We start from the raw sequence: 26,219 nt of genomic DNA on the forward strand, positions 1-26,219 counted from the left end.
CAGCTCCCCAGACCCCTTGCCAGGTGTGCAAGCCGTCCTGGATCCTGGGTCGCTGGGTCCTGCGGAGCATCGCTGGGCAGAACCCGTGCCAGCGTCAGGACGCGCGTGGCGCAGGGGCCACCGGAAGTCCCGGCTTCCACTTCCGCTGCGCTGGGTTTCCTCAGAGAAGCCGACCTGAAGTTCTGGAAATGGTCTCCAGGAAGCCTGAGGGGAGGCAGGGGGGGGCGGCCTGGAGCGGCGCCTGGCCTGGGGACCTCTGCTCCTGAAGGAATCTGACAGGATGAAGAGAGGACGAGAAAGCTTAGCCCAGGAAGCTCTCCTGCCTCCGAGGGATCCGAGCGAGGCCGGCGCGGACACCAGGCTCCACGGGTGCGAGGTTTGGCATGGCGTCCTCCGGTCCTCGGTCACCTGCCTTACCCAGAGGGCAGACTCTCCTGCCTGAAGGCAGACGGGGTGGGGATCCCACAGGCCCCCCACTCCCTCCGGTGACACTCCAATCCTCCCCTGCCGCTCCTGGGCAGCATTTGGAGGACATTTGTGCATTTTTGGCAGGTGACAGGTCTGAGGCGTGTGTCTTCTGGACGCTCTGGTTTGAAAACAACAGTTCAAACGCTGCAGGCCGCATTTCCCTAAATGGGATCGGAATGTTATATGCATGTCCTGTTAAGCTCTAGCCATCGGCCTTGCCTGGAATTGTGGTGGCTTTTACAGTTGCGGTGGCTTATACACAAGGATTTTTCCCATATTCTCAAACTTATTTCTCAAAAATTTGTAGAGTTTGTGTTTTCAGAACTCAGCAAACACATTACATTTTTTTTTCTTTTGGTCTGAGACCATTGACATAACCTTTCTTTTCAAGAAAATCTCTGGAATGAAGTAATAATAATAATAATAATGACAAAGGAGTCAAATTCCAGAAGACTGAAACTGTTACGAAATTTCTGGAAGGAAAATTATGACCAAAATGAACTTTCCCAGAGGCACCCAAGACTGTTCTGTCGGTGCCCTCACCTTAGCCTGGGGCACCAGAAAGGACAGGACAAGCAGGGCACACCACAGCGCCCGCAGTCAGCTCCCATCTCCACTGTCCTGCTGCGGTGTCTCACCAACCTTCTTCCTCACCTGGGAGCCCCTGGCGTGACTGGCACGGGGACCTCAGCGCAGAGCCTGGGCTCTTTCACAAATGCGTGGCAGAAGCACAGGGCTGTCACCCCTGCGTCTGTTTGCTCGCCTTCCGTATCTGAAGACCTTCCTGAGGACATGGCTAATGAGCCCTTACTCGGACCCAGAGGCTTCGTAACAGGTTGGACAGTGCTTCATCTCCGTTCTCCTTCTGTGGCCTGTGGTGTTGCTTTTGAGGTGCCCACACAGCATCCTCTGCGGTGCAGCAGCCACAGCAAAGCCCTGACAGCACGTGGTGGTGACCACTGTCGGGAACACTGAGAGCATTCCTGGGGATGTGTGCCCGTGAGTGTGTATGGGCACGTGTGACTACAAGTGTGTGTGGGGGAATGCATGTGGAAATACATGCGAGCAAATGCATGAACCAGTGAGTGTGTGGGTATGTGAGCCTGTGGGAGATACTATGCATGTGTGAGCAAGTCATGTGTGTGAGGTTCCTGGAGTGTGAGTGCCTACGTGTGAGGGGTGCAGGTCGGGGGGCCTGCGTGTGAGGGGTGCTGGTCGGGGAGCCTGCGTGTGAGGGGTGCTGGTCGGGGAGCCTGCGTGTGAGGGGTGCAGGTCGGGGAGCCTGCGCGTCTGAGAGCAGTGAGTGTGCATGTGTGTGGCTCTCCCTCTGCCAAGATCTCACAGGCCAGATGCTCCCTTGGTTGCCCAAGAACTTGGGTCATATTTCTTTGTGTATGGACACACCGTCGGAAATAACTTCCCTGTGTTGCTGTCCTTGGCTTTTTAAACACACGTGTGCTTGTCTCTTACAGAAACTCTATCCACATTGTGTTTACCTGAGCTGTTCTATGGCGTCCTAATAGCTCTGGTGTTTAGAAACACCCTTCTTTATGGACCAACGTAGACGTAACAGGGGTAGCACTGTCGCTCTTCTCTTGAAGCCATGGCCATAAGCATCAGATAGTTTCTGGAATGTTTTACACACACACACACAAACACACACACCCTACTTCTTTGTTTTGGCAGTGGCCATAATAAACCTTAAGACAGAAGTCGTCAGAATGGGTAGGGATTTTTGTGGCTTTGCTTAGGTAGGAGAAGCCCCGGGACATTGGGAACAAAATACAAAATTAGAGACTTTAATGAACAGTTCTTCAAAGAAGAAATGCTACTGGTCAATAATACATGCAAAAACTATTCAACATAGTCAGCCGTCGGAGAAACGAAACCCAGATCACGGTGACATAGCACCTGACTCCTGTCAGACTGGCTGCTGCCAGCGACTCGTGGAGGAAGTGCATGTGGAGAGAGGGGCGCGCCTGTAGACTGGTAGGAAGGAAAGTCCTCCTCAGCAGCCGCTGTGGAAAACAGGACGGAGTGTTCTTGAAAAAGGCGAGAGCTCCGGCATTTTCCAGGGCTGCCGCTGCGTGCTCAGAGGTGCCACGCCGCGTCACAAGCCACCAACATCTCCGTGTTTGCAGCAGCACTGTTCACAGCACCAGGATGAGGACTGTGTCCATCGCTGCGGGGGTGGATGGAAAACATGTGGATTATACACACACAATAAAATATGATTCCGCTATGAAAAGGAATGAGACCCTGCCATTTGCATCCCAGTAATGATTATAGCTGGAGGTGGTCGTGTGGAGTGAAGTGAGCTAGACACACACAAAATGTGTCACATGTTCTCTCTCATATAGGAGAGCTAAAATTAAAATGAAAAATACGCCATTGTGTATCAGTTTTGCTGCAAATACTGTGTTTTGGCTGATAATGGAAAGGACTGGTGAACTCTTGTGTCTCTTTTCACATTCACATTTTTGTAAGCAATGCTACAAGCTATTGCAAATATATATGTGACCATTTATCTGTTTAAAAACAGATGTGTTGGGGCTGGCATTTGAGGTGGCAGCGGAAGCCTCTGTCTGTAACAGCAGCATCCTGTACTGGCACTGCCTTGCATCCCAGCGGTTCCTCTTCTCAACCAGCCGCCTGCTCACGGCCTCAGGAGGCACAGGAGGGCGACCCGAGGGCTTGGGCCATTGTCACTCACATGGCAGACTGCGAGGAGCTCCTGGCCTGGCCTTAGCCCCGCTACGGCTGTACATGTGGAAGGATATGCCCCTCCCTCCTACCACATGGCTCCGATTTACAGATAAATAAATCAGTCTTAAAAAAAATAAAGAAGATTGATGTGCTTATTTGGCATTATTAGAGAAAGCACAAGGACCAAACTCAGGCTGTCTTCCGCTGCTCTCACACGTGTCGGCAGGGAGACGGCTGGGACTGTAACCAGTGCTTGTGTGGGTGCCAGTATCACAAGTGCTGGCTTTACCCGCTGTGCCATGATTTTGGTTCCAATCAGTTATTCGTCGTGTGGATGTTGTGGAAATGAATTCGTTACAGTGTAGTTTTTAGCTTTACTATTTGGAAATCGTAATTATGCATCTAAGAATTTTCTGTTATGCTTGTATTTCTCTCATTGTCCGTTCAAGATGAGTATAATTATTCTTAAAGATTTTATTAAGTAGAGATGCATATAGATACTCCATGCAAAAGTTCACTTCTCAAGTGCCTGCTCAGCTGAAGCCACAGGCTGGGGATCCTATCCAAATCTTCCACACGGGTGGCAAAGATATCGTCAATCAACACCCTTGTCGTCTGCTGGTGGGAAGGTGGAATGGCCACGCCCTGGACAGCCGTGTGGCACTCCACATGTTAAGCGGAGCTTCTCTGGGGCCTGGCGGTTCTGCTGCCCTTCCCCCAAAGACAAATGAAACCTGCCTGTTTCTCACAGCCTTGTTCCCAACAGTTCGAGGATGGAGAACCGAAGAGCCCAAGGACTGCTGTGTGCGTCGCCCAAGAAAAATGTTACATGGCTTGCATGTTGGGCGTTTGGTGTTGGCACGGTTAGAAATAGATTGTGCAGAGGAAGATCTCCATAGGGCCAGTGGACGGTTGGGGATCTGCTTAGCTTTGGGTGGAACTACAAGGAAAATACAGAAGAAACAGTACGAGAGAATTTGTCACTTGAGGTGGAGAAGGCTGAACAATTTTACTTGCAGTTTTTCAAAAGGTAGAAAGCCAAGAATCATGTAATTTGAGAGTGTGCTTAATACTTTTGACTTTTGTAAAGGGACACTTAGTTTAGGTTCAGATTGAAGCATCCAGTGGTTTAGAGTGATGCTAATTACACGTGTGAGGCATTGCTGCTCTTGCGGGCAAGGTTCCTACAGTTTGTGCCTCTCAGAAGACCTGGCCAAACACTGCTCTATGGCAAAGACCTCATCTAACTCAGAATGTCTGGCAGGAGAAACAACAAAGTGTGAGCTGCGGGAACAGTGCTGTTTCTCAGCGACTGCGGACCTATTTGAGTGGTAATTGACACGGCCCCTGTAATTTCACGCCACTGAATCTTAATTGTTCCTGTGCCTGAGTAGCCTGCAATATGCTAGACATAAACTTGGAGTATAATATTCTATTAACACGGGCTCTGAGAGTGAGCTGAATGGTGGCAAACACAAGGTCTGTGAAAGCACTCCCAGCCAGGAGTGAAGCCACAGGTGGTTTAGAAATTTGATGCTTTTCTGGCGTGTTCCATGATAGTTCAAATATTAGATGTAATGTGCAGCTCCATGTGTCCCCTGGTGGAGACCTTGCAAGCTGGAGCTCGTATCACATTTCCTCGCAGAAGTCAAACCACAGGGTCTACCAAGCAGCGAGGCCAGCAGGCCAGCCCAGCAGCCATTTCTTCCGGCTAAAACACAGGCTGCATTAAAGCCACACACTGCTGTGCCTGGGCTGGCCCGGGTGACGCTCGCAGGGCTTGGGGCCCAGGGCCAGGAGGGGGTTGCACAGCCCAGGACATGGACCACAGAGGTCTCAGGGCCCTGGTGACAGAGCTGTGCTCAGCACCCTGCACCCTCAGCCTGCTAGGGCTGGCGCCCAGCCTGCGATGTGTCTAAGCCGGCAGTTTCCAACCACAGCCCACTAGAAATCCCACTGCAGGGATAGGCTGGCTCGTGTGTGAGCAAGCGCCCTTCGGAGTCACGGAGGCCTCCGTGCCGGCTCGAGATCTGGACACTTGCTGTGTGAATCTGGAAGCACCCTACGCAGCTAGGAAAAACTGTTCTAAGATTTACATTTGAACATTTACATTTAATATATGTGAGCCGTCAGCACAAGGGAGGGCAGCTTGTGTGGTGCCTGTGGCCATGGCCTCCTCCCTCGGCAGAGGCTGCGGAAAGCTGGATGCCCCACCACTACGTGGGCTGCAGGCTCTGGCTTCAGTGGCAACACAGGCCTTGGAGGGGATGAGGACAAGCATGACCCCTGGCCTGAGTCGGGTACACCAAGAGGCTGGGACTCCTGGCCAGGTTGAGCACTGACCTTGACACCCGTGAGACAAAGGGGCAGGGAACAGAGAGCTGCGGTTGCTTTCCCAAGGTGGTCTTGGACCTGCTGGGCTGTAACTGAGGCTGGGAGGGCCTGTTCCCTGAGTATCTCCAGGTCCTCGTCTCTCAGTCCATTCCCTTGGCCCGATTCTCTGTGGTGGCTCCATGGCCCTTGGGACTGGGCTCAGTCCTGCTGGGCTTTCTTGGATGTCCCCACCTGGCCAGGGTGTCTGGCACTGACCAGACACAGGCATTGCCGCGTTTGCAGGAAGCCAGGTTCACTGAGATCCCTGGACACATGCCCAGGAAGTGTTTCTGGCCTCAGTTCCCTATCTCGTGGGGAGGGAGAGCGATCCGGCAGGATAAAGCAGGCCCGTGTGGTTGGAAGCACCTGCACGCAGCCTGGTTCCCTGCCGAGCCCCCGAGCATTCGGAGGTGCCCAGGAGCCCCGCCCAGGCTCCGCACACCTGTGCCTTTGATGTCCCTGCCGCCGCTCCTTCCCGCAGTATAACCTCCTCTGCCCTGTTCTGTCCTGCAGGCGTGTCCAGGTGTGTGGCCGAGAGGAAGTACACCCAGGAGCAAGCCCGGAAGGAGTTCCAGCAGGTGTTCATTCCTGAGTGCAATGACGACGGCACCTATAGCCAGGTCACGTGGTGCCCTGGGTGGTCGGGCACCCCATCTGGCTGGCCGGGCTCCTCACTCCCAGCTCAGTTCTAGCACTTATAGTGGACGGCAGGCAGCTTTGTGCTGGTGTGTACAGGTGGGAAGCTGAGCCAAGCTGAGGCCCACACTTCCCCTGAGAACACGTGGCTCGCTGAAGGCAGTGTGGGGGCTCGGTTCTGAAGTGTCCTTACTGGGGAAAAGTGCACCTAAACCAGGCGCTGACCCACCTTTGGTCTGACAGCAGAGCAGGGCATGACCTCACAGCGCTGGCCATCTGCCAGCCGAATCTGTGCCTTCTGGGTGCTTCATAGCAGTCATTTGGCCCGGGAGAGGTGAGGGAGGGAGAGAAGCTAGAGGGAGGGTCTAGCCCTGACCAGTGCCTGTCTGCTGAGGGGCCCAGGTGGCAGGAGGGTCACTGGGCACCCTGAGGAGGCCTCTGGCAGAAGTGTTCCTGGGGCTGCTGCCCACTGGCCCCCACACTAACCGAGCCCCGGACCAACTCCATGGCTCTGAGCTGGCGTCTGCTGTGAGATGAGCTTGTGGGCATGAGCTGGCGGAGGGAGTGGGTGCTGAGTGCTGGGTCTTATGCAGAAGCCGGGGAAGTGCCAGGGTCACTCGTCTCTGGCAGCCTTGACATTCCAAGCACAGCATTGCTAACAGCAGCTGGCCCCAGAAACCTGTGGCCCGAGCCGTGCGTCGAGGGAGCCCTGGCCGCAGACACTGACTGAGGGCTCACACACCGTGTCCTTTCCACAGGTCCAGTGTCACAGCTACACGGGATACTGCTGGTGTGTCACGCCCAATGGGAGGCCCATCAGTGGGACAGCTGTGGCCCACAAGACCCCCAGGTGCCCGGGTAGGTGTGGGGTGAAATGGCACAGCGTGAGTGTGCTGCTTCTCTCAGCCACCTCTGCTGCGTTTGTGGGTGGAAGGCGTGGGCAGAGGACAATGCCGTTGTGGTTCAGTGGAGACAAGCAAAGGCCCAGACGCGCACGCCGGTCCAGGCTACCTGGTCGGGTGGTGTCAGGCCCCATGAGACGGCCGCCAGGGCTCTGCTCGCTGGTGGGAAAGGTCACACGCTTGCTTTGGCCAGAGGAACGAACATTTCTCCTTTTGTATATACATGTTTTGGAGGAAAAAAGTATCATTCTTCATAGGTCAGTCCCCAGATGGTTTATTTGTGTTATTTTATTACTCGTAAGAGGGCTTGGTGTGCTGAAAGTAATAAAGTTGGCAGGATAAGAATCTATAAAATGCTCTCTTTTCCATTAATATTTTACCAAAAAAGGCCATAAATGATTCAGATCACTTTTATTTGAAAATGGTTTGCAGCCCAAGTTTGATGAATTTCTGGGGGAAACGCATCAGCCCATCTCTGAAGGAACTCCCTGGCTGCCAGAATTCCTAGGCTGTGCCTATGCGGCTAGCAAGGCGGTCCTCCCGCAGCGTCATAGGGCACAGGGCCTTTCCAACTCCCAGGTGAGATGTTTGCGTTTAGATCTGTGTGGCATTTACTGGGCAGACATCCTGTGGTCAGGACTTCTCAGTGCGCCACCTGTGGAGGATCCCAGGAGCCGGGTTAGGGACACGGCTCCTCTTCCCGAGTCGGGGCAGGGCCCCAAGCCTCCGGGAGCTCCGGGCTCTGCAGAAGGTGGCTTCACACGCTCCTTTCTCATGCAAGCCATAGAAGACTGATGTGTGCGTGTGTGTGTGTGTGTCTGGGGCAGGCCTGCTGATGGCCCTATGTGTTAGGGTTAGTGGTGTGATGTGTGGGTACGTATGAGACGTTTACACCTAAGTCACAGAGCCAACAGGGCAGATTCCGGAGTCGCTGCCATGTGGCTGAGCTCTTGCGTCCTCCCACTCATGGATGCTCTCACGCGTGGGTGTGTGTTTGGCCCGGAGCATCCTGAGTGGAGCCTTGTTTTATAGAGAGGAAAGGAGAGGAGAGGGGAAGAGAGGAGAGGAGAGAGGAGAGGGGAGGAGAGCGGATAGGAGAGGAGGGGAATAGAGGAGAGGAGAGGAGGGGAGAGGAGAAGAGAGGAGAGGAGAGGAGAGGAGAGGAGAGGAGAGGAGAGGAGAAGAGAGGAGAGGAGAGCGGAGGGGAAGAGAGGAGAGGAGAAGGGAGGGGAGCGGAGGGGAAGAGAGGAGAGCGGAGGGGAGAGGAGAGCGGAGGGGAAGAGAGGAGAGGAGAAGGGAGGGGAGCGGAGGGGAAGAGAGGAGAGGAGAGGAGAGAGGAGAGGAGGGGAGCGGAGGGGAGAGGAGAGGGGAGGGGAGTGGAGGGGAAGAGAGGGGAGGGGATATCTGTGACTGTGGTTTTGCTGCCCCCAAATTACGTGGCATCTGAAAGAACTTTCTTAGTAAACTGCGAAGTTGAGCTCACATGATCGGCCCACAGTGCTTCTGGAATCAGATGCTGCTCTGCTCTCTCACGTTTTTTTCTGACCAAGCCTCAGAACACTTAACTGCAGAAATACTCCGTTTTTCAAACCTACTTTTCTGATCCAGAAGGAGAAAGGATGCAGAGCACTGAGGGCACAGCCTTGGGGTGCAGACGGCTGGCTCCCCGGGGACAGTGCTGGCACGAGCAGGGACCGGCCTCTTGCACTGCTTGGAGCATGGTGGGAGGCTGGCTGCGACCTCAGTGTCATAGGCCAAGTAAAGCTTCCCCCACTCCTGGCTGCAGTCTGCTGCCCCTGTGGTAGCGGGGCAGGGCTGTGGGGAGCTCTGGGAATTTGTCAAGTTGTTGCTGAGTTGTTGGGAGGTGGTGATGAGGGCTGTGTGAGCAGGACCCTCACTGCCCAGGTGGGCAGAGGTCAGTGTGGCCCACCCTGTAGGCGGTAGGTGGGGCTTTTCTGAGATGAAGGAAGCTTCAGCTTCCCAGGGTGCTGTCTGCACTGAAGTTCACCCCGTTCTCCCCCTCTGTACAGAGAGGGAACCCGGACGCAGATTGAGCAGCAGGTAGCGGCTGTGCCATAGAAAGGGGGTGCCCGCAGCCTGAGGCCAACCTATGGAAGGCATTCACAGGTGCAGTGTCCCTGGAGAGCTGGCCCTGCCCTCAGACCCCGCCCCATCTTTTGTCCCAAAAGGCCTTTGAAAGGAGGTGAACTCTTGATTTCACAATTTTGCAATTTTGTGTCCTGTGTCACAGGCACATAGGGGCCAGGGGTTCAGCTGACCTGCTCCTCATGAGTGTGGCTATGCAGCAAGATGGGCAGGCTACCCCTAGCAGCACCAATGCAGGCAGCGAGCCTGGGCCTGGGACTGTGTCCATGGTGTCTGCGCAGCCCTCAGGTCACCCCTGGCCCATGGAGGGAGCACTACGCCGGCCCCTGGGTGCGCCTCCGTGGCTCCCCCAGCTGCAGGTCTCACCCGGCCCATGGAGGGAGCACTACGCCGGCCCCTGGGTTGCCTCTGTGGCTCCCCCAGCTGCAGAGCCAAATGCTCAAGGTAACCGTGTTGAGGATGTCCCTGTGTGTGTGCGCGCGCGCACTCAAGGTGATGCTAACGCTGCAAACACAAACTGGGCCTTAGAGAAGGGGTCAACATCCAGGGGCCCAGGGCTCTGACCTCTCCCCTCTCCTCAAGGCAGTGGCACTTGCAGTCCCCCTAAACAGCCCCTGTGGAGGGACCGAAGCCCCAGCTCAAAGCATTTGCAGCTGTCAGCAGCAATTCCAGATGTGCCCTTGGGCGGGGAAGCTGCAGCACCACACGGGAGGCCTGGCCACCTGCTGGGTGCCAGCTTTGCTGGCTAGGCAGGAGCTGGCCATGCACTGGGAAGTGGCATCCTCTAGTGTGTGCCCTCTTTGGGGAGCACCTTGGCGGGAGGAGGGGGTCCACGGAAGCAGCTCAGCACCTCCAAAGCTGCAGGTTCAGCAGCTGTTCCCTGAGTCGCATCCACACTTGTCTGATGTCTCAGCCTGCCAACAGCAGGTGCTTCTCACTTAGAGCTTAGAGATTGATGTCCCAGCCCCTGCTGGGCAAGGACCCAGGTGTTGGACCCCTGGCTCTGTGCATGGCTGCGTGCTCAGTGGGCAAGGCATCCATCCCATGGCTGGGCCTGTGCCCTGGGCCCGCTCTGGTTACATCCGCATGCTCAGGATCTGTCCTGGCACCTCAGGTGCTCAGGTGGTGGGCGGGTGTCTGTCCCGTGGCTCGCCTGTGCCCTGGGCCCACTCTTGTCATCCCTGGAGGGCTTCCCTCTGTCTTTCTTCTCTTCTTCCTTCCTTCCTTTGCTTTTCTTCTGTTTTTTTTTTTTTTTTAATCTTTCAGGGAGGTGAAGGCTGACATTGCTGGGGCAGGAGGAGTGCTCTAAGACAAAGGGCTTTTGTTGCAAGCTCTGTTTTTGCAGCTGGCTCATGCTCTGTGATGTATGGGTAATGCCAGGTTCTTAATCTCACCTGCCTCCTGACACTGTGCCCCTTGGCAAACGCCCGCTCCTGGCGTGAGTACAAAGTGGTTTCAGGTATTGGCAGCAGAAGCCTGTGCAGGAGTCTTTAGAGCCACGATGTCCAGCATGTTCATGTGGAGCTCCCTGAAGCTGCGTGGGTAGGGGAGTTCCAGAGGCCACACGGCAGAGGGCTGGGAACTGCACACCTGCAGGGTCACACTGGTGTGGACCCTGGTCTCGCCTTTGCCTCTGGCCTTCCCCAACAGGACAAGGTGGCCTGCTGTAGTTATAGGCAGACACTTCCATGTAGTATGAAGAGGGTGGGGGTGGCGTCGGAATCTTGTGCAACCTAGCATGGCTCTATCCACTGGTCCTTTCTCACACTGGCCCCTGCTTAGTTGCTGATGCATTGCCTACCATCCGCTGTAGACCTGGTCTTCTGTAGAGGACCATTCCCTCCCGGTCCCCCAGTCACACCTGTGAGGCAGGGTCCCATGGGCCTTTCCCCACCATGCGCTGAATGTAGACTCTGCTCACATAGGTCTGAGGGCCCAGGCTGGCGGTGCCACGCTCTGGGTCTGGGCAGCCTCGTGGTACACATCACGGCATGTGGACCAGGCTGGCTCCTTTCGCAGTGTGTGGTTTCTGTTGGTGCAGGCGCAAGGCCAAAGGTCCCCCCTCCATCTGCCTGTTGATGGCATCTTGGTGATTTCTGCCGAGTCTCCCTTTATGGTGTGAACTTGTTGGACTTTTCTTACTGCCAGGCACTGCTGGCACTGAGTGAGGGGCTTGGGGGACCAGAACAATTAGCTCTCCAGACTGCAACATCAGAATGAGTGTTGGGGTGGGATTCTAATATTGCTGACATTCTTCTTTATCAAAACCAGTGATGAAAGCCCGGAATTGCTTTGTTGGAGCTGCCTGGTTACAGAGCTGAGGGAAGCAGTTCAGGCCAGGATGGAGCCAGGAGGCTGGAGTGCACCGGGCCTCCCATGTGGGTGGCATTCACTGGGGCGCACATCAGTGGGTGCAGCAGGGCGAACGATGTGGGCTGTGGATGCCCCAGGAAGCATCTTAGCTTGCAGAAAACGTGCGCTGTCCAGGCAGGGTCAAAAACCAGATGCTGCCAAGCCCAGGTCGGACGTCAGGGGCTTTCAGCTGCGGCTTCCCGGCGCCTCCGAGCCTGCGGCACAGCTGTGGGCGAGACACCGGAGACATGGGACACTGGAGCTCTTCCTGCGGCTGGGGACACCCACTGTGCTCCTGGGATGAGGAAGTGCAGGACAGGGCCAGCAACTTGCGAGTTCCAGACGGCGCCGAGCTAACCCTGCTTCTTCACACAAGAAGAAGCAGAGGGTGCGAGGAGTGTAGCTGTGATGGGAACAGGGCCACCTGCTCAGCAACGTGCTGGCCCTGGGCTGGCCACGGCTCAGGCTCAGCTGGGCGAGTCGCAGCTCTGCGTGTGTCGGAGTGGGGGTCTGTTCTCACGTGTCCAGCTCTGAAGGCTGAGATTCTGACCGTGGTGAGCTTCGCTTTTTTGCTCCGGGAGAGACTTTCTCTTTCAGGACAAGGTGCCTTCAGGCGTGTCTAGCTTGTGCACTTTCTGCATGGCGGCTCTCCCGAGCCTCCTTCCCTGTGTTGCTCTCTGCTGGTTAGTCACTGGTACTGAGTGCTTTACGCTACCAACTCCAACTGTGTGATGTCCTAACATGTGACGGGTCTCTCTAGAAGGGATCAAGAGGCCGTGCAGAGGCCGCCATCTCCCCTGCGTGGAGCAGGTGACTGCAGCTAGCCACGTGCCTCCCTGGCTGCTCCTTGTGCGGCTGTGGGTGGTGTGTCGCCTGCTGCCCCAGTCATGCCTGTGAGGCGGGAACCAATTGCAAGGGGTGGCTGTTGGCTTCGGTTCCGTTTCACATTTCTTCCCTGGATACAAAGAACAGGCGAGAATTATTTTGGCGATGTCTGTGTCTGGGGGTCTGGCGGACAGGGCGCAGTGCTGCTGGTGGGGACAGCAGGGATCCCCTGCCTGGGGGTGCCTGCAGTTTGTCTTGCTCTGTGCTCAGCTGACAGCGTGTTGACACCTGGAGTGGAGCAGTCTCCCGTGGTGGGTCAGCAGCACCCTTGGGCTCCACTCATGCTAATGACCCAACACGCTGCTATGCAGAAACATTACCAAACTGCCTTCAGTTCCAGTGAGGAGCAGAAGACATTTTAGACTCATTACAGATAGTCACGTTAACATAAGTGATGACGAAACTTCAGCTCCCTAAAAAAACTGAGTCTGCAGTGAGCTGCTGCGTCGGAGCAAACAAGAGCGGCAGGATTCCGACAGCTGGCTGAGGAGGCCACCCCGGGAGGGGGCTGTGTGTCCAGAGGGTTCTCACCGGATGCCCAGAAAATGTGCAGCACGTTGGCATGTGGCGAGAGGGACACAACTCCATCAGCAGGCATGCTCCATGCCCCAGGCAGCGCTCCATCTCCAAGGTGCCTTCCAGGCTCATTCTACAGCCACATTCCCATGTGGGTCGTCACACAGCCTCCCTGAAGCTGGCATTGCCACATGAAGCTGCCTGGAAGTGGAAGGTTCTAGAATGTCCAAGATGGGCAGGCACCAGCCCCCACCCTCAGGGATGCTCGCTGCTGTCCCTCTGCCCCCAGGCCCTTGGTCAACATGGCTCTTCTCTTTCCCTGTATTACCAAGTAGCAAGGGTCCACGTCTCAGAACTATTTCTACTGTAAGTATCAGTCTGTATTTCAACGACACATGCAAAACTGGTAAAAGCAAAAGGGATTCCAAGCTCTGAGATGCTTAGACCCGGAGTCTGGCTGCAGAGGTTAGATGCGGAAGCGAAGCTGCACATGGTGTCCCTGAATTTCTCCACAGACCTGTTCATTCCTCTGAGTAAATGCAGCCAGCATCTGACAAGGCTGCATCTACTGGGACAGGGAGAGCAGGGCTGGCCTGAGGGGGAGAGAGAGAGACAGACACAGAGAAAGAGAGAGAGATGGCTCACTCCCCAAGTGGCTGCCTTGACTGGAACTGAGCTGATCCAATGTTGGGAGTCAGGAGCTTTCACTGTGTGCCATAGCAATGCAAGGGTCCAAGGACTGAGCTCTGCCACCACTTTCCTAGAGTATTAGCAGAACGAAAGTGGAGCAGCCGGCCATGAACCAGCGCTCATGTGGGGTGTGATGGGAGTGAAGGTGTTTGTTACAAGGTCCTTTGGTGGAGTATGTGAACAGTGAGGGGGGAGTTAGCTGTCTTATCCAGGTGAGGGCTTCCAGTGGGATGCGCCCTGGAGGCAGGGCCCTGGGGCCATTGGGGTGGGGACCAGGGCGCTGAGCAGGACTCAGGACCTGAAGTGTGTGTGTTTGCTTCCCTGTAGGTTCTGTGAACGACAAGCTGCCCCCGCGGGAAGGCACGGGGAGAGCAGGTAAGTATCCAAATCCGAGGAAGGAGACTTGGCGCGGTGCTGGTGCTCGTGTGCTGTGTGTGCAGCTCAGTGTAGCCCGGGGCCTGTGCTGGGGTGACAGGCTGTGCACTGCTCAGCCACCTGCCGGGGACAGGCTCCTGCAGGCCATCAGCGGGGAGCACGGGTTGGCACAGTGTGGAGGCCTCCGTGGGATTGTAACTGCAGCAGTTCCTGAGGCTGCGGAGAGAGGTTTGGGCTCCATTTTCCAAAGAAAGGGCGTCCCTTTCCCATCCACGGCCAGAGCAGCCAAGAGCCCTTTCAACCATTTCCTGGGAAGTTTAACAGAGAGACCAGGCACGGCGCGGTGGGAGAGGAAGGAGACGCAGAAGGTTACTGGGTCCGTGATAGGGACAAGAGAAGTGAGGATGGCGCCAGTGAGAGGCGTGCCTGTGTCGGAGCCCTGTGCTTGGCTCCACCGTGCTCTGGACGGTGCCCCCCGTGGCCCCCCCGGGGGCAGAGCTTCAGCCTGGCAGGGGCCCGGGGGGCAGCTGCTGGCTTCACAGTGATGGCCTGTTAGGCCTCAGCAAAACTCACGCCAGCAACAACAAGTTTGATTACTGTCGTTTGAAGAGGCTGAGTGATGTTATTGAACACTTTGACCTAATAGATTCTTTCAGGTGCTCAGTGTGTTATATGTTTGAGCTGCATCCCCTGTTTCAGTTTTTTGGGAGAATTCCCCTTAGTTGATTGCTCCCCATTAGACATGGCATTTAGTTAGTGTGACTATTGATATACTTGGGTATTTTGAAGGCAGTGTTTTTGTCATTCAATAGATTGTTTGAAGCTAAAGACTTAGAAATTCTGTTCTGTTTCCTGCCCTCAAACACTGAAAGAGCACTTCATGTTCATTCTTGAGCCAGCTGGGAAAGCCACTAGTCCCTTCTGACTAGATGCGGCCAGTGGCTGGCCTCTCTGTCACCTCCTCTGTGTGTTGAGCCTGAAGGACCATGGAGCAGAATCAAGTGAAGAGGTGCGGGTGGAAGGGTTAGGGTGGTCCCCAGGACGCACCATGGGGCCTCATCCCTGAGCCTCATCTCTGCCGCAGGTGTGCCACAGGTGTGCATGAGGGTGTGGAAAGTGCGTCCACTGCGCCGCTGACATTTCCTGGGGACCCGAGTGTGGTCTCAAGTTCAACGAGGTCCCTCATTTTAAATACTGTGGCCCCTGCTGTCTGGCCCAAAGTCCCCGTGGATACTGAAATCTGAGGCCCTGGAAAGACACTGCATTTGTACACACGGCCTGCCTGCCGGGGTACTTGGAATCACCTCAGAGTTGTCACCGCTGACTACAGTGCCTGAGTTCGCTGTGCCCAATAGGCCACAGGATCCTGTCCTGTACAGGAAATCCACCCGTGTTCAGTATGGGTGCCACACTGCTCCCCATGCTGCAAGGAGGCCTAGGGCCAGCGTGCAGCCTTCCCCCAAGGGGGCGGGGGGGCTGCCCTGTAACTCACTCCATACCCTGTTTGCCCTTGTCCCCAGCATCCCACTCTGCAGCAGAGGGGCTGCGGGGCTGAAGGAGTCAGCACTGGAGGCCAACCTCTCGGGCCTGGCCTTCCTTCCTACCTAGGATGGGTAGGGCCCAGCGGGCTGCTTGGCGCTGCCCCCAGAAACCCACACACAGCTCCTCAGTAAGGCCCGGTGAAGAGCACCAGGGACCTATCTGTCAGGGAAGTTATCCCCAGTGGCGGGTCCCCTGCTCCTGTCACTCTGCTGCTTCCTCGTCCATCCTCAGCCTGCCATCGCCTCTCAGGCACCCAGCTGAGCCATGCACAGGTGGACATAGATAGCTTTGTGTGCTTGTGTGTGTCCTGGGCGTGCTTGGGCTCGCCGGGGGCGGGGCTGCATGTGTGGCCCAGCATCATTCCGCATGCACACTCACATACTTACTCTCATAATTGTAGTCTCCTTGCAAATCTTTTCCGTTCTGAATTCAGATGATGCCGTGGCTCCCGCAATAGAGACTCAGCCTCAAGGAGATGAGGAAGGTGAGCAGGGGAGGGAGAGGTGTGAGTGTGGGTCAGGGCTGGTGTGAGGGAGAGGTGTGAGTGTGGGTCAGGGCTGGTGTGAGGGAGAGGTGTGAGTGTGGGTCAGGGCTGGTGTGAGGCAGAGGTGTGAGTGTGGGTCAGGGCTGGTGTGAGGGAGAGGTGTGAGTGTGGGTCAGGGCTGGTGAGTAAGGGTGGGTCAGGGCTGGTGTGTAAGGGAGAGGTGTGAGTGTGGGTCAGGGCTGGTGTGAGGGAGAGGTGTGAGTGTGGGTCAGGGCTGGTGTGTGAGGGAGAGGTGTGAGTGTGGGTCAGGGCTGGTGTGAGGGAGAGGTGTTAGCCTGGAGGAGGTGCGCAGGTGGGCTTGGATTGGTTAGAAGGAGCACAAGTGGTGTGATTTTAGTCTGGTGTGGTCGGGAGGTGCAGGTGAGCTGGGGTGCTGTCAGGTGGGGGGTTCCCATCACCCTGTGCAGGTTGACATGCCCTGTGTGACCTCACTCTGCTGTGGAGTCTGCGTCCCCTCCCCAGTACAGGAATGGACTACAGTGTGGCAGCTCCTGGCAGGGGAGGCACGCTAGGAAATCTGTAGGTCAGAGGGCACAGTGCCGTTGTGTCTGCCTCAGTAGGGAGCGTTGCTGACGTGACCTGCTCTCCTGGAGATCTCCTCAGGGCATAGGCTCCAGGTGCCTGTAGCAGGCACAATAGCAAGCGTTGGAGATGCTGGATGCCCTAACCGGCCAGCTCACAGAGGACAACCCAATGGGCAGTGGTCCCTGAGTCTGGCCCTTCCAGCTGGGGTGGGTCCTCTCCCTTTCAGATAGCCTGGGAACTTGATGCTTTTACAGTTTTTAATGGTGTATTTGACTTATTCAACAGGCAGAATTATAGAGACAGAAGGAGAGACAGTGAGAGAGAGACACACACACACACAGAGAAAGAGAGAGATCTTCCAACAGCTGGTTCACTCCCCAGTGGCCACGAATGGGGACTGGGCCGGACTGAAGCCAGAAGCCTGGAGCTCCAGCAGGGTCTCCCACACAGGTGCAGGGGCCCAAGCACTTGGGCCATCCTCCTCTGCTCATTTCCTTGGTATTGGAAGTGGAGCAGCCTGGACTGGGTTTCCTGAAAGTTTTAGTAAGAGTTTATGAATCGATTGCACTGTTGAGATAATATAAAACATGCATTTCAGACACTTGCTTCCTGCCTGTATTTCTCTGCTTTATCAGTAGTCACAACAAAGACGGATCCCCTTTTACCTTTAGTGTGTTGGGCTGCCTGCTGGAAACTAGCACATTCTTGGGCCGAGGAGACAAAGTGTGCAGGGCTTTCATGGTCAAGAAGCAAGGGTAGGCACCCCACTGGGGGAGGAGACTCAGTGCTGGTGCTAAGTGTGTGGGAGGGGCGTCTGCCCCTGGGTCCCCAGAAGACACTACCCAGCAGCCTTCTTGGGTCATGGGGTCTCACTCAGCGGCTTGCTCCTGGCCGGGCCACTTGTTGCTGTGGCATGCAGTGGGAGCTGAGTGTCTCTCAGGTGACACAGCCCGGACAGGTGTCCAGGGGGGTTGCCCAGATGGAAGCAGCTTCAAGTGACAGCTCAAGGGGAGAACAGAAGTGCACAGTGCTGGTCAGGTTGAAGACGTGGGCTGTCGACCGCCTTAGTCCCAGGAACATGGGTACTTCAGCAATTGCTGTAAAAATGTGCCATGTGCCTTTGGTACGTGGATATTGGCTGTAGGCCATCTGCTGACATTTGAGATGGAGGGGTTTTGTGTTTTCCTGAGGAATTAAAAACAATTTTCTTTCTGTTTTGGCTCACTAGATATTGCATCTCGTTATCCCACCCTTTGGACAGAGCAAGTTAAGAGCCGGCAGAACAAAACCAACAAGCACTCAGGTAAGACGCCCTCTCTCTGTAATGATGCTTTCCCAGGACACATTTTCATCTTGGCGTGAAGTGTGTGTCACCATCTGTTTCTTGGTTCCTGAGTCACAGGGGACAATAAGGTTTTTCAGACTTGGCTACCAACTATAAATTAAAGTTTGGCATTTTTGTGAAATGTTCGCCATTTTTCAAAAGACCTGTGTCTTCTCCAGGCACATACACTGGTTGATGCGTATTTGGTTTGGACCCAGTGTCAGAGATGTTCACACACGTGGCCAATTTGGTTTAAAGTGCTTCGGTTGAGTGCTTTGTGTCAGAGGGACTTCCACCCATCCATGGAGGGGACGCCGTTCTCCTGCAGGTGGCTCGGGCTGCCTGTTCTCCTGCCGCTCCTTTGGGCTTCCACTGATGGCCTGGGCCACTTCCCCTACTGCCTCACCAAGCGCAGGCCTTGTAAGCTCTTACTGACAGAAAGCAGTCGTCTTGCTGAAGTGCTGCCCCTGCCGGGGGGTCCCTGTGACGTGTGGGAGAGATGTTGCGAAGGCTGGCCTGACAGAGCAGCTTGTGGCCTTGCACCCTCACCTTGAGCCATGGTCCCAGCACCTGCCTGGCCAGGCAGTCAGGGTTTGGGGAGTTATGAAAGCGAGGGGTTGTCCTTGAACCTGGGTCAGGGATTTGGACATTGCAAAGAGGAACCCAGAGTTCACGGGGAGCAGTGTGACTAAGAGGGGGCTTGTTTCACGCTGCACTGACAGAGAGGTTATTTCATGGAGGAATTGGGGTCACCCTCACTTACGTGTGGTGTGCCACCCCAGGCCAGGTGTACGAAAAAGTTCACAAAAATTGGGAGCAGTTTGTTATTCCATTACTTTCCGGTGTTACAATTTTTTTTATTATTTTGTAAAGATTGATTTATTTTATATGACAGGCAGAGGGAACGAAAGAGGAAGAGTCACAGAGATGTATTTTCCATCTGCTGTGTTCACTCCCGAATACCTGCAGTGGCCGCATCTGGGCCAGGCAGAGGTCTGGAGCCAGGGAGCTCCATCTGGTCTCCCACTTGAGTATCAGGGGCCAAGCACTTAGGCCACCTTTGGCTGCTTTCTCAGGGAACTGATGGGAAGTGGAACAGCTGGGATGTGAATTGACACTTGCATGGGATGCCACTGTTGCAGGTAGTAGCTTAAGCATCCATGCCACTCCACTTCCAATCAGCTTCCTTCCCTGGTATGCCCATCCACTGGTGACACTGTGACCACTGGTCAGCAAGGGCAAGGGCCGCGGGGCAGGAATGTCACATGGTGACATCTGAGTGTTCATCCTCCATGCTTCAGCCCCTTCCCAGGCAAGAGCTCCAGGGTTGGGGTCCTCGGTATAGGAGGGCTCCAGGGCCAGGGGCTTTGGCCTAGGAGACAGCCCTGGAAGATTTCTGGGCTGAGTTCCTGGGGCTGCTCCCTCCCAGCCTGCTGACTCCACGCTTCAGAGATATCTTTATTCAGCTTTATTTCAGCCGGACCCCTATGCTCTGCTAGAATGTCCTGCCTGCTTCTGCCTCTGTTTTGGTGGGGTCCAGGACCCTGGCTGCAGGGCTCTCTCAGATCCTGGGAGCCCAGAGCCCACCCTCGGCCTCCTGGGGCCTGCCTGACTTGGAGGTGTGGGTCAGGACGGAATTCTTTCACAGTTGGTCAGGCTGGCCTCCCATTGAGGGGCCCCCAGCCCTTGCTCTCTGTATGTCTGGGCAGTGAGGGCCGCCTGCTGAGGGAGGGCAGTGCAGGCAGGCCGGCTGTGTGAGGGCGCACAGGCTGTAGAATGTCTGTGTGACCATTTCCCTGGGGAGAGGGTGGACAGGACAGAAGACACCTGTGTGACCACGTCCCCGGGGACACAGTAGACAGGCTGGATCACAGCTGTGACTACTTCCTGGGAAGCAGCCCAGCCCAGCAGTTTCCTCTTTACCAAGGCTTAATGTGCTGGCTTCTGACACCCATAGGGGTTGGAGGCTTAGGTGCTGCTACCTGGCCTGGGTCCCCTGCCCCATGTTGGTTTACCTGGCCTGGGCCCCCTGCCTCAGGGTGGTCCACCTGGCTGGTCCCTGCCTGGCCACATTGCAGAGGTGGGGAGAGGGGGCCGAGTGCCGGCTTCCATTCCATGGCTGACCTTAGAGCTGCCCTTGCCCTGGATTGGCTCCCAGCACCCTCTGGTCCTGGGGAGGGCAGTGTGGCCAGTGCCTACAGAGACCCTCCTTGCTCCACCCAGGGTCAGCCCATCTGCCACAGGCTGCTTGGCTGATTGTCCGTGGAGCACTGTGTGCAGGCTGGGCGGTGGGCGGAGCACGCAGGCCCTCTGATGGGCTACCAAGGTCCTCCTCCCGGAAATGTGTGCTGTCGCGGCCCTGCTTTGGTCTCGAGGACAGCCAGGGTTGGTTTAATGGGAAACCCCTCTTCTGGTGGAAAGATTCCTGTGCCTTACTCAGGGCTGATATTTCTTCTTTTATTGCGCATATTAAAATTAGTGCCAAAAGATAATTATCTTTTAATTTGCCTTAAAGCATGCTAAATTGCATGCCCTGCGGAAGAGTAACGCAAGTTATGTCTTATTTCTTCATTTCTAAGAGATTGTTTTTTCTTTTGTAGCCTTTTAAAAAAGATTTATTTATTTATTTGAAAGAGTTATATAAAGAGAAAGAGAAATAGAGCTCTTCCATCTGCTGGTTCACTCCCCAGATGGCTGCCACAGCTGGGCTGCACCAGGCCAGAGCCAGGTGCCAGGAGCTCCATCTGGGTCTCCCAGAGAGGTGGCCAAGACCCCAGCGCGTGGCTTCCCTTCTGCTGCTTTCCTAGGTCGTGCAGGGGCGGCCGGAAGACGGGGACAGTCGAGGCTCGGATGCTTGTGTTGTAGGCAGTGGCTAAACTCCTTAGGTCACACCACTAGCTCCTAGGATTTTTCTTTCTGTTCTGTTTTTGAAACACACATAATTAAAGCATCAAGTTATCAATTAGATTCCCAATTTTTGGTTACTTGAAAATATTACTGTATTCACTAAATCAAATAGTTCTTCCTCCTACGTGTGGACTATAAAGGTTTATTATTTAAAAACAGTAATTCATTTTCCAAAAGTATGTCTAATTGAAGTTAAATTTTCCCGATTGTAGTAGTGATTTTATTTTCACTTTTTAGAAATATTTGTTTGAAAGGCTGGAAGGGACAGAGAGATGGATTTGGACAGTGGCCCTGCACCCTCCAGCTCGTGTGCGAGATGGCTGCAAAGCCAGGAGCCTAGAGTGTTAATGTGGTCTCCCACGTGGGTGCAGTGGCCCGAGCACTTGGGGCGTCTTCCACTGCCGCCCCAGGCACACCAGCAGGAAGCCGGACCCCAAAAGGCACAAGCTGACGCTGGTGTCGCTGGTGGAGTGTAGCCTGCTGGGCCCCAGGCCCTGCGCTGGTGATTTCTATCACTCATACGTGACCCTCAGATTCCAAAATACAATCAGACTGCGTAAGTGCTTACAGAAAATAGCAGCATGGACAAGCTGTCTGTCAGATGGTCATAAATGGCTCTGCCCACACAGGCCTTCCGAGGCAAGGGAGCTTTGCCCCAGGATGTGCAGCTCCCATTGATGCGGTGGCTGCTGATACTGGCAGAAGCAGAGCCACCATACATGCCACATGCAGGAGACACTCCGTGCTTTGCACCAAGGACAGCCCAGCTCTTAACACGGCCCGGAGGACTTGGTGCTCCTTGCCTTGTCTGCAGGAAGTCAGAGCAGGTCAGTGAGCCAAGGCTTAGCGTGGACCCACGATCCCAAGTGTGCTGGTGGTCAGTGCACTCAGAGGTCAGTACTGGGCTCCTGGGGGCTGTGGGCTAGTGTCAGTCATGGCTGCCACTCTCGCTCTGAGCCTCTGACCAAGGCAGGGACCTCTGAGTCCCTGTCCTTAAAGACTGTTTTCACCTAAGCAGCACAGGGGTAGGACTCACTTCTTTTTGTGTGCGTCTGATCTCTGTCAGGTTGGAGAGTGACCAAGGCTCCTGGATGCAGCCCGAGGAGCCGTTCTGTGCTGTGTGTCACCAGAGACGCGGCTGGAGCTTGGAGCATGGCAGAGTGGGACAGGGTGGCAGTGGCCCCTGCGGGTTGTGGATGTGCTGAGGAAAGGCATGTCCGCTTGCATTCAGTGTGTGAGCACCTTGAATGATGGCTCTGATTGCCGCTCACGTCGCTGAGCAGTTCCATGGTCACTACTCAGCTTACAGACCAAGTGAGATGGGACAGGCCAGCAGAGCTGGAGGCTGGAGGTGGCTCACACAGCTCAGCCCATGGGGGGGTTCATGCCCTCAGGCGCCATCCTCCCACACCGACCCCTCTGGGGGCACCTTGTCTTGTGGAATGGCCAGTCTTGGCTCTGAGCAGTGAGCAGCTTCTGTTGAGTGGACAGTGAGGAATTTTAGCAACAACCAAGTGTTCCTGCCAACGCACCATCCTTCTTGGCGGGATGCATGGGACCATGTCCTGGAGTGCTGAATGATGGGCGCTCGCTGCACAAGAGACTTGCTAGAGTCACAGTGAGCTCAGGGATTGCACTGTGAGCACAAAACATGGGAACAAATGCAAAGCATTCCCAGGGATGAAGTGATGTGTGTGTGTGTGTGTGTGTGTGTGTGCGCGCATGCATACTCTGTGACACATGATCTATTCCCAGGAGAGACATGGTGCCTGTGTGTGCACACTCTGTGACACATGTTCTATTCCAGGAGAGACGTGGTGCCTGTGTGTGCACACTCTGTGACACATGTTCTATTCCAGGAGAGACGTGGTGCCTGTGTGTGCACACTCTGTGACACATGATCTATTCCCAGGAGAGACGTGGTACCTGTGTGTGCACACGCTGTGACACATGCTCTATTCCCCGGGGAGACATGGTGCCTGTGTGTGCACACTCTGTGACACATGCTCTATTCCCAGGAGAGACGTGGTGCCTGTGTGTGCACACGCTGTGACACATGCTCTATTCCCAGGAGAGACATGGTGCCTGTGTGTGCACACGCTGTGACACATGCTCTATTCCCCGGGGAGACATGGTGCCTGTGTGTGCACACTCTGTGACACATGATCTATTCCAGGAGAGACGTGGTGCCTGTGTGTGCACACTCTGTGATACATGCTCTATTCCCAGGAGAGACGTGGTGCCTGTGTGTGCACACGCTGTGACACATGCTCTATTCCCAGGAGAGACATGGTGCCTGTGTGTGCACACGCTGTGACACATGCTCTATTCCCTGGGGAGACGTGGTGCCTGTGTGTGCACACGCTGTGACACATGCTCTATTCCCCGGGGAGACGTGGTGCCTGTGTGTGCACACGCTGTGACACATGCTCTATTCCCCGGGGAGACGTGGTGCCTGTGTGTGCACATACATTTGCACACAACCAGGCATGTATTCAGTAACCACTGACACCTCCCTACTCCCCTCCCTCCATGCCTACGTTGGGTCTGTGCCTCAGCAATACCAAGACATCAGTGTCTTTCCGTTGAAGGTGCACTGGTGGCCACAGCCCGATTGCACCGTGCGTGGTGTTCTCAGATGAGGAGTCAACAGCACAGTGTGACTTTAAAGTGTTTGAAAGCGTCCCCACCCACTTCTGTGTAGTAAAATGTCGTTGGCCACTCAAAGAAGATGCACATGATGAAGACCTTGTTGGCATTCAGTTCATGCGATGCCCTAGCATTTCTTTCGGCTCTCTAAACAACTGGGGGCATCAGGGGCATTGGCTGCGGCTGGCCCCAAGACCGCAGCCTCCATACACGCCCTCCCCACATTTCCCTTTCTTCAATGACCCTCCAGGGCTGTCCTCAGGTCATCAGGCTTTATGGGGTCGGGATCCTGTCCTCAAGGCTGCATATAGAACCAGAGCATGAACCTGCGACATGTTTGTGGGAGAGAGCAGGCCTTTGGCACAGCAGCTAAGCATGGGCTGCAGAACTGCTGTGACTGGGAGAGTGGAGGTGCAGCCCCCAGGCATGGGTGGGAGAGTGGAGGTGCAACCCCCAGACATGGGTGGGAGTGGATCCGTGGCCCCCAGGCATGGGTGGGAGAGTAGAGGTGCAGCCCCCAGGCACGGGTGGGAGGGTGGAGGTGTAGTCCCCAGGCACGGGTGGGAGGGTGAAGGTGCATCCCCCAGGCACGGGTGGGAGAGTGGATCCGTGGACCCCACCATGGGTAGGAGAGTGGGTCTGTGACCTTTAGCCACAGGTGGAATATGGGAGCTACAACCCCAGCCATGGGTGCAGAAAGTAGAACCTAGGCTCTGATCCCTGGAGCCTGCCTGCAGTCCTTGTAAGGAGAGCCATGTAGCTGGCATTTACTTCCTGAGCCCCTACCCATGTCCCTCCTCACTTCCTACGTGTGGCATCCATGAGGCTCAGTATACACCGATGTATGTGTCGTGCATGCACCAGTTACACGCGTGACTTCCCTCCCTGCAGTGAATGTGTCATGCCTAGTGTCCCTGCCGCATGTGGGGCCTCGAGTGTAGCCTAGTGATGGGAATCTTTTTTTTCTTTTTAAAACGTCATTTGTTTACTTGAAGAAGTTACAGAGAGGGAAGGAGAAAGTGAGGGAGGGAGGGAAGGAGAGAAAGAGAAGTTACCCTTCATTCTGCTGGTTCACTCCCTAAATGATTGCAGTGGCCATGGCTGGGCCAGACTGAATCCAGGACTTGCCTCCGTGTGTCTAACATGAGTGCAGAAGTTAAAACACTTGGCCCATCTTCCTCTGCTTTCCCAGGCCCATCGGTAAGAAGCTAGATTGGACATGGAGCAGCCAGCACATGGCATGAGCTGGTGCCCATAGGAGTCACTGGCATCATGGTGGGATGCTGCTGCCATCCTGGTGGGATGCTGCACCGTGGCCCCAGGCCCTTCCCTGTGGGGTCTCCCCCACAGATTCCTTTATTACCCCGTTACCGGAGGGGGTGAGCCTACTGCACGCCACCCAGCCTCCTGGCCCAGGAGAGACAAACAGACAGGGGTTCTGTCTAAGCAGTTCCGATTTATTGGGGAAATTCAGATTCTTATATAGGGTAAGGGATAGCCTCAGGCCAGGAATTTGGGGAATTCCAGGAGGGGAGAAACTAGGAGCCAATTACTAGGAGCATGACTGCGGAAGCCACCTCCCATAGGCCGGGGTAGGTGAGCGAGATGGCCCTGGTCAATCAGTATTTCCTTGGAGCTACGTGACTCCTGCCCTGGTTCACGCCCAGGGCTCTGTCCTTGGCCGCCATCTTGCCTGCCAGTGACCTGGACTTAGTCGCCATCTTAGTGACTTAGTGACCTCTTTGCCCCTGAGCCCCACAGTCCCCCCTTCTTTGTTAATTGGGACACGGATCCATAGCGGCTGTGCCTGTGTTAGGTTGCCCTCCTCTGAGGATCTTACCCGTCATCGACTATCCAGCCATCACAGGACACTGGGTGACCGTGCCTGGCTTAGGTTGCACTCCTCTGAGGGACTTACCCATCACTGGCTAGCCGGCTAAGCCAATGAGATGGGCTTACAGGGCTGATGGGATGCTAAGCCATTTTGGCAATTCATTGAAGGGCAACATGATCCCTGGCATCGGGCAGGCAGTGATCGGCGGCCAAGTCTTGAACCGTTCCAGCCAATAGGGCCACGGTCCTAAAGCACTGTTGAATAAACTGAACAAGTTTATTAAAAATGTAGGGACCAAGGGTGAGCAGAAATAATAAGATAATCAAAAGGCCAGCAAGGGTGAAAATTAAGGTGGTGAGCCACAGAGAGGAATTAAATCATGACTCAAACCATACCTGGTGTTGATACCAAGGCGGAGATGCCCATACCTGCCCTTGTGAGACTCGGGCCCATTAGGGCGACCAGGGTGACAGCAGTTACTGGTTCTTGCTTGACTCTCGGAAACAGGGCTCTGGGGAATGTATCTCTTCCCAATATGTTATTTTTGGAAGCAATATGATTAAAATATAAAAATCATTGCTGCTACCATTCACTATTTTTCCATAGGTGCAAGGGGTCAGTCTGGTTTGGCACACCCACCAGGTCCCATTGGCAGGAACCAAATATAATTTGATTGCACAAAGGCCAGTTTCAAAGGAGGACTTTGCCAACTCAAAGACCTTGCCCGGACACAGATGGGATAGTGAGTCTTGCTGTGCCCAGTTGTTGCCAGTGGCATTGACTGGTTCAAAAAATTACTTATTGCTGCAAGGCCCTTATAGAAAGGTGGTTGAGTACTGTAATGTAGCCAGCAATGACGAGTGAAATTAAACCCATACATATTTA

The 26,219-nt window shown here is 55.1% G+C and overlaps 1 protein-coding gene across 2 annotated transcripts in view; it reads left to right on the forward strand.

The window, feature by feature from the left end:
• SMOC2 (SPARC related modular calcium binding 2) overlaps positions 1-26,219 on the forward strand; it is a 96,128-nt gene that overhangs the window by 36,309 nt on the left and 33,600 nt on the right. The window contains exons 3-7 of one of the 2 annotated variants that reach the window (XM_040965388.1): positions 6,061-6,167; positions 6,942-7,041; positions 13,962-14,009; positions 15,952-16,035; positions 17,849-17,923. In XM_040965388.1, coding sequence (XP_040821322.1) covers positions 6,061-6,167; positions 6,942-7,041; positions 13,962-14,009; positions 15,952-16,035; positions 17,849-17,923 — 414 coding nt within the window. The remainder of the gene's footprint in view (positions 1-6,060; positions 6,168-6,941; positions 7,042-13,961; positions 14,010-15,951; positions 16,036-17,848; positions 17,924-26,219) is intronic. The other variant, XM_040965389.1, reaches the window with a different exon arrangement.

This window comes from Ochotona curzoniae, unplaced genomic scaffold (genome assembly GCF_017591425.1).
Source record: "Ochotona curzoniae isolate NIBS_2020 unplaced genomic scaffold, NIBS_Ocur_1.0 scaffold_3890, whole genome shotgun sequence".
Classification (NCBI taxonomy): domain Eukaryota; kingdom Metazoa; phylum Chordata; class Mammalia; order Lagomorpha; family Ochotonidae; genus Ochotona; species Ochotona curzoniae.